The 7816-nt window shown below is 44.6% G+C and overlaps 1 protein-coding gene across 1 annotated transcript; it reads right to left on the reverse strand.

Annotated features, from left to right (window-relative positions):
- Positions 1 to 218: 218 nt before the first annotated feature.
- On the reverse strand, positions 219 to 7186 carry igsf5a (immunoglobulin superfamily, member 5a). The gene is made up of 9 exons (XM_084698539.1): positions 7044 to 7186; positions 6666 to 6745; positions 5583 to 5894; positions 2772 to 3062; positions 2229 to 2357; positions 1894 to 1918; positions 1673 to 1767; positions 1421 to 1488; positions 219 to 1276 (listed from the first exon to the last, which is right to left on the reverse strand). Exons 2-9 carry the CDS (start codon positions 6715 to 6717, stop codon positions 1166 to 1168), a joined length of 1083 nt encoding a protein of 360 aa, XP_084554665.1. The 5' UTR covers positions 6718 to 6745; positions 7044 to 7186; the 3' UTR covers positions 219 to 1165.
- Positions 7187 to 7816: the final 630 nt, after the last annotated feature.

Raw genomic sequence — 7816 nt, forward strand, 5'->3', positions numbered from 1 at the left:
GCATATGGATGTGGGGACCGTCCCTTTTTAGAGACCTGACCCATTGTGTGGGGAATCAACTGCCTTCCCTCGTGACAGTGATGAGCTCACATGGAGGGCAGAAAATAGCTTACTGATAAAGTCACTTGACTTGATACACATCACAACTGGAGGTCTTGTTGTGTCATGTGCATGTAATATAACTCATGTAGTCCAGATCTGACGACAGGGATGATAAATAAGAATGCATATTTCAGATTCAGTTTAAGACATTGATTTGATGGATCCGTGGTGAGGCCAACAGCTAAGCATCATATGGAAGACCTTTCAGGCAAATGTTACAAAAGTTTAAACAGGGTATGTCACTTCTCAATGCCTGTCTTAGCATTCCATCTTTTCATAATGCATGTCATTAGCAAAATGTACTGACAGCTCCAGTACAAAGCGTAAATATAGCCAAGAGAGATAAAGAGAGACAGGGATACTGCAACGAAACCAGATGCAGCTTTATAGCTTGAAGGAAGATTTTTTTGAGCTCTGCAGCTCACTGTCATAAAGGCCTTATTCAATCAGGCCGATTTTACGAGGGCCACAGCGGTAGAGGTACAGTCTGTAGATAGGTATGTGGCAGTGGGTGGACAAGCTTTGAACCAGACAGAGTTATGGAGCCCTCTGTTGAACTCACTGCACCCTGTATAGGATCACGCAGCATCAATCACTTTGTCAGTGTTTTCATCACACAGCCGGGCATGGCACAAATGGGTCCAAGAACATGGAGTCATGTCTTCAGCACTCAAATGCCAGAACTCAGTCTCCCTAAGAGTTTATTTAACTATCAATTATATGGAGGAGATGTACATGTGCTTCAGTCATTGCGCTCCATAAAAGTGACATCAGTTTCCTTTAGGAGGTTACTTTCCACACTGAGGTGCTTATCTCTTGAGAACTTCTTCTAGAACTAAGAAGAGTTGTGAGGTTGGCCCCTAGCTCCAAGGCGAGGTTGAAAGTTGGAGGCAAATTCCAGCGTGGTAGATTTCTCTACAAACAAAGCTTTATAAAGAAGTTTCGAAACATATACAGCATTGTCCAAATGGTTGTTGATGTTCCGTCGTGGTAAAAGAGTTTATGCTTGCTTGCTATATCAGATTTCAAGTCTTAATTCAGCCAGGGATGTTGTAAGCTCTCTTCAGACTATAGTAGCATGCCGGTGATTCTTGATTCCATTCACATCAAGGGTGTCGGTTGCTCTCATGTGAACATTTGAAGTCTGGTTACTATTCAAAATATCAGGAAAGTGCTAGAAAAAGAAAAAAAGAAAAGCAAAAACAGTATCAGACATCTGATCATTTTCCACCTAAATAATTTTTGAACCTGAAAATAATTCATTCACATAGCACCCCAGAATTGCAGTCAACTGCAAGTGTAAGAGCCTTTTCAATACCGTTACAAATGTGCTTGAACCGTTTGTTTGGCTGTATCCACTGTCATTGAAGTCACTGGGAGGTATATCTGCAGGAAAAGAGAGACATTTTACTTTCCAGGAAAACATTTTGTAGAGGAAAGAGTAGCACAGTGTATATGACAAGTTAAGTTATGTGTGTGTGTGTGTGTGTGTGTGTGTGTGTGTGTGTGTGTGTGTGTGTGTGTGTGTGTGTGTGTGTGTGTGTGAGCATGCACCCGAGTACATTCTTACTTGTTTGACCGTCTGCCACATATCCGAGGTTAACTTGACCAGGCTTCTGTCGATTTCCACTGACAATACTCAACTGACTTTGTGTCCTTGCTCTCCTGCAAGACAATGTTTAAACAACCACCATACCCTATACCTAGATGTCACATAGGCCTTTGTTGTACAGGTGATAGTATTTAAAAGTTCTTAAAAACAAACCAACTTTTTATTGTTTATTTTCTTACCTCATCTCTTCCTCATAGCTTGATTCTAGAATGGACCAGGAAGAAAGCAATGAATCACCATGGTTCCTTAATTGGTATGGATGAAAGAGTAAAATGCTTAATGCTTGTGCAATATATTCCATTATCGAAGCTATAATCTATTCGCGTTATTGATTAAGAAATTGGCCCAGGAGTGCAGGGAAGGAACCCATGGTCAGAGGTCCCATCTAATGAAAACCTGTCCCCTGTCCGATTGGGGTTTTGTCCTGAACCCCAGCGTTTTAGATAGGCCAAGCACTGACACAGTGTAACCATAACTCGCCTTGTAACCAGCTACAAGCAGGCGTGTTACTTACTTGCTTTTTTCCTGCGTTTGCAACAGAAGACGATTCCAAGAATGAGCAACACTAACAGAGCAAATCCACCAATGGATACGACCACAGCTATTAGCACGGTCCAATCAGTGGGCGCAGGAACCGGAGCCTCTGGAAGATAGGGCAACATCAAGGAGAACATTTTCAAATAGGGCACTTCGTTTCAGAGAAAATGCACACAAGGTGATGCCAAAAATTAGATCTAAAATCATATCAACCAGAAAACAGGTCAAATGTACCTTTGAAATACAGTATTTACAAAGTGCACAATGCAATCGTCAGTGCACATGTTACGTATGCAAACATATGAGTCTACAGTGTGAACCCTTGGGCACAATTGACAACTGCATTGAATCAATAAGTAAGCACATACCTGCATAAAGATTGACTTTAATAGGTCATTCATTACAGTAATAAGTGATTATGGAAACATTAGAAGCAGTTAGGGACATGGCATGTAGGAAGGGGAGGTTGTGAGTGAACATGAAAGATGATTTTTGGTGCACAGTGAGTGGGGTTTCTTACCAACCACCATGTAAATGGTGCTGGTCAGCGGGGCGGTCAGAGCAGGTATGCTAGCCCGACACTCCACAGGGGCGGACACGTCGCCGCGAATCCGTAGGACGCTGGTGGAGTTGAACAGGTTGCCCTGGAGCTCACTGCTGCTGTTGTAGAGGCTGCTGTTCAGCACAGTGCCGTTCTTGGCCCAGCTCAGCGCGGGAGCGGGAAACCAGCCGGACGCCACGCACCACAGCTCGGCCAGGCTTCCCTCGGTCACCGTCACGTTGGTGCCGACGATGGCCACCGTGCCACTCTCTGAGGGGGGGGGGACACACAACAAGATACTGGGACCGTCAGCACCGCGGTTAGGGACATGGAAGGGTTGCCACAGGAACAAGGACCACAGAAGTGTAGTTAGTGTTGTGGATGACGCAGATAAACCCTGGCACATGTTTGGGGAAAGCCTGTCATCGTGGTTTTGAGTTGTTTGACTTGAACTTCCACTGCAGACCAAACCAACAGTAGAGTGGTTCCTCTTTGAGCATCAGTGCCCTTACTCAGTATTCCTTTACCCTGGTCTGAAATGTACACAATCAATGCAATCTCGATGTTGATGTGGCCGACATGTTGGCCCTGGGCTGGGAGCACTGACACAGGGACTGTGTTTGTAATCAGGGAGAGCAAAATCAGTTGAATGAGATGGAGTCCCTGCACCATAGGACCAGGAACAAATCGATATCCAATCAAAGCCATCCAATAGAACCCGATGTTCCACAAGCAGATTATCGTCTGGTTAAGCCCTCTGTACATCAGAATCACTCCGAGGGAAAAGTGGTGGTGGATGAAGCAGGTGTGCGTTTGATTAGGGTTATTACTCTAGCAGAGACCAAGGTTTGAATGGTCGGGTTGTCACATGACAAGAGCCCCTGGGGGTGGGGGGGTGGGGGGGGGGGGCTGTACGGGGTGAATCGTCAGGCATGGAGTAAATGGAAACCCTCTGAATGTTGTCACAGATCAATGTGTAGTAGCAACCTGTCACAGTAGTCCACATGACCACTGCTGGACCATTCGATCTGCTGATATACTACAATGGTGATAACTCAATAACTGATGTCATTCAGGCCTTAAGACATTCGCCAAGTTTAAATGTGTAAACATATTGTGTTTGATATGCACCCCAGGCCTGTTTCTTTGAACCATCTCAGGGAAAATCTGATGTCAAACTTTCGGTCTTTCATTTTTGTCAGTCCCATCATGTGGAAACAGAGTTGGGTTTTGTACATCAGTGGAAGTCTGACCCTCATGAATATGCATGAACCAGTCTTTTAGACAGTACATAACTGCTGAGCCCTTCAAGGAATTGGCATATCTACACTATGTTTCCCATATGTTTCCTTCCTGTCAACTTTATCTGCCCTAGCAGAATGTTCACAGTTCTCTGTTCAGTTTCAGTCCAATTCAACACATTTCCCGCCGAAAGAAGATCATTTTTGAATTGTAAGACCCAACCCTGAAGGACTGTGATAGCAAATCAAATAAGGTGTGTCTTAGACAGAGTGTGAGGTGTTTACCTAAATGGATTTATGTAGAAGCAGTATGTAACCTGAGTCTCTAACCTTTGTGTCCATTAGTTATGCTAGGAGAGCAAGCAGCTGGGACGGAGAAAACAAGGTGTGTGTGTGTGTGTGCGTGCGTGTGTGTGTATGTGTGTGTGTTTGTGTGTGTTTGTGTGTGTGTGTGCGCGCGCGCATGTGTGCAATATACATTTACAGTAAGTGTGCATGTGTGTGCATAATGTGATTCCACTGCCTCTGCATCTACCAGTCTGTCTAATCCTATACCATCGCCTAAAAGCCCTGTGCACTGGATTTGCTGATTGTGGACGATGAATGCCTGTGCATGTAATTCACTTAGAAAACTCTGTCTGTGCAGTTCCTGCCATTGGCAGACCAGGGCTGTACAATCTCCACTGGTGTTAATGAGTAATCACCTCCAAGATTTCATCAACAGTGTCTGGTTATATGGACTTGGTCCGTAAGTTATTTATGACACATGTCAATTTAGCAACAATGGCAAATGAGCTGGACAGGGAAAATCAGAGGCTAGTCACATGGGATGTGGTGCAGAATGGACTGTTTGAGCTGCAGTGGCAGAAAACATTGCAGGTCAACCAGTTTGCCCTTGGCTTCTAACGGCAGATACCGGCATATCAAGCGGATAACAATTATACTAGGATTTGTGTATTTAAAATGTATATATTTTCTTTACACCAATAGCAAACCAGCCAAATGAAACTGCACATTGACAGGAAACGTGTCAAAGGTGTAATGAGGAATAAGGATGGTCAGGTATGTGGAGCTTGATATGAATGTGCCTCTCTACTAGGGCAGCCAACAGATTTCTGCTTTTGTGTTTCTGCTATGATAACGAGTACAAGGAGCAGTAGAAGCAGATCTCCATCCCTCCTTCCCAACCTCTTGCGCTGGGAGCATAGTACAGTGTGTGCTACTGCCCTCCAGAGGCCAAATGAGTCATTACACCAGCGTCCCACCACAGTGTCACAGAGCCTAGTGTGCGTTGGAGCCGGGATGTCAAGCTACAGCTGTTTTCACATAAACAGAGAGGTTGTATTCTTTCAGTTCATAACCATTACTAGCCAACTAGACAGACGTCAACTCTGAGGAATGTAAGATTGCAAGATCAAGCTACTCATGAAAGCTTCAGCACCAGTGAACACCTGCTTGTATACTAAGACATTCAGTATATGTCATGGTCCAAGCCTCCTGTACTGTGCCTGGCCCTGTAGAGTTAAGAGCAGAAGAGGGGAGCCCCTACCTTGGACAGACATTTGGGCCACCACGGTCTGGATGTTCTGGACATCGCAGCTGACAGCGCCGGAGTCGTTTCTCTGGACTTCTTGTATGATGAACTCCCAGCGCTGAGTGGTGCCGCTGGAGAAGTTGGTGGCCGAGAAGCGCTGAGAGTTCCCCAGGACACCGGTCTGCATGGAGATGGTGATAGCCAGGCGGCCGTTGATCAGCCAGCCCATCACCTCAAAGTTCCCCTCCAGGCTGCAGTTGAAGCGGGCTTTGGAGCCCTGGAGGACGAATGCGTTCAGGGGCTCCAGCTGGACACTCCCTGACACCTCTGAGGAGATGGACACAGAGGCTGTGTGGAGAACGATCATATACTTTACATACTGTCGTCTTTTTCTGAAGCTGTGAGTCAACAACACATCAATTGAATCATCATGAGGAGTGATTGTGAAGGTATTTAAAGAGGGTGTGAAGACTGAAACTCAGATAAACGGCAACTTGGTCCATCGTGTACAGTTTTACCTGTTTGTGAAGGTTTGTGCTATAATATTCATGTGTTTGCTGCCAACACCACGCCCTCAGAAGAGTAAACACAGCAAGCCCTCTTGGCTTTTTGTTCTGCCAAACTGCAGTTTTGTCAAACCCACCCAGGTGTGTGAAACGTAATAATCAGAGGAACAACAGCGTCTTTCTCAAAGATCAATTTTCTTAGTCTGAATATTTTCAGACGTAGTATGTTTTTTGTATCTTTGTAATGGAAAACGGTAACGTCGTGTTTGTGTACAGTTTGATCTTTATGTAAGTGATTTGGTGAGAGGTCTTTGATTGGCTTGAAATCAATGTTTTGAAGGTAGCTTTCAGTGGTGTATCCCACAGACCAAGTGCATTAGAGACCATTCCCCTGCATTGGTGTGATAAACATAAGAGCCCTGATTCAGTGTTAATCCTTTCTAAACAAGGAGAGAATGATCAGTGTAAGATTAAGCAACTCAGTTATCAGGCAGGAATGTATAACATGTCATCAGACCTCCTATGCTCATTCTGTGAACTAAACCGGTGATGTTTTATCTTCCAAACACCCATAAAAAATCGATGTTCTCACCTCCAGTTAAGTAGAGTAGAATCAGTGTGTAGAACTTGTGAAGACTTGTCATGTTTCCCAGCTACAGCTCATGCTGTTTTCTGATGAACACAAAACAAACACTAAGTCAACAGTACAACTACCGGTACCATTTAGTATACTCCTCTGTCCTTGAAAAAAAAGTGCGTGCACAAACACACACATACACACACATACACAATTGTTATTGCTAGCCACAAACGTAAAACATCTTATTGTTTACTCAACAAAACTGTGACCAGACATGGGAAATGTGAGTTTACAATACAATTCTGTCCTATCCTGTAAGATACAGTACAATAGGTAGACCGCCATACTTCCTGTATAGAATACATGAAACCAAATGAAGATAATCCTTACGCTGTAGTTCTCAATTTCCTCGGTTTACAATTCCTGTCGGATTTCCAGACCCAACGTCAACCAACTTACTTTTAGCAGTCTTGCTTGGTGATGGCTAAATGAACCCAAGCTGAATATCCTGTTTCATCTTTGAGAGCGAGATCAACTGCTTTCTGACTTCCTGATGTATTTCTCCCTATGGAGTTCACGCCTATCCCAGTTTTCTTATGAGTCCAAAGAACATTTGTGAGTTGTAAAACCCTTGATGGAGGGCTTGTTTGAGTATGTGTTCAAGTGGGTATTTCAGCATGTGTGCGCGTTTGTGTGTGTTGAAACGTAACCAGATGGTTATCAGGAAGTCAGCTAAGGTGGGCTGTCTACCCAAAAGATTTGGGGGCTGTGACCCCATGACACACTGAGTGAGGTGATTGCTACTGATTACATGTGTTTGCAGACACTCCCATGAAAGGCAATTAAATACTCACACCCAATGTGTCACTGCAGTGGTGATTTAAGAGTAAGAAGGCTTTGCATGCTGATGGCCAGAAGGTGATTTAATCTTTACCAACAAGTCACGTCACAGGCTACACATTTCCTTTCCAACAGCACACACGCTCGCAAGGTTAAAGACCCAGCAGTCCCAACACGATAAACAAAAGGTCCAGCTTTGGGCTTCAACCAACCAGTGGAAGGACCTTGGCAGTGGCAGGGTGATATCACAGTGGACAGGTGTGGTCTGAGAGCAGGTGTCATCTTCCTCGCTGGCGTCCATCACAGTTCACACTCCTGCCGCG

The sequence above is a fragment of the Hypomesus nipponensis genome, chromosome 5 (assembly GCF_054491055.1).
Source record: "Hypomesus nipponensis isolate SF chromosome 5, ASM5449105v1, whole genome shotgun sequence".
In the NCBI taxonomy this organism is placed as follows: Eukaryota; Metazoa; Chordata; class Actinopteri; order Osmeriformes; family Osmeridae; genus Hypomesus; species Hypomesus nipponensis.

Excerpts from the sequence above, each read along its gene's own strand:
- igsf5a (XM_084698539.1), bottom strand. The coding sequence starts at position 6,717 with ATGACAAGTCTTCACAAGTTCTACACACTGATTCTACTCTACTTAACT. Across the intron at positions 2,358-2,771 it reads CACCATTTACATGGTGGTTG|AGGCTCCGGTTCCTGCGCCC; the intron begins GTAAGAAACCCC and ends CCTATCTTCCAG. Across the intron at positions 1,768-1,893 it reads AGCTATGAGGAAGAGATGAG|GAGAGCAAGGACACAAAGTC; the intron begins GTAAGAAAATAA and ends ATTGTCTTGCAG.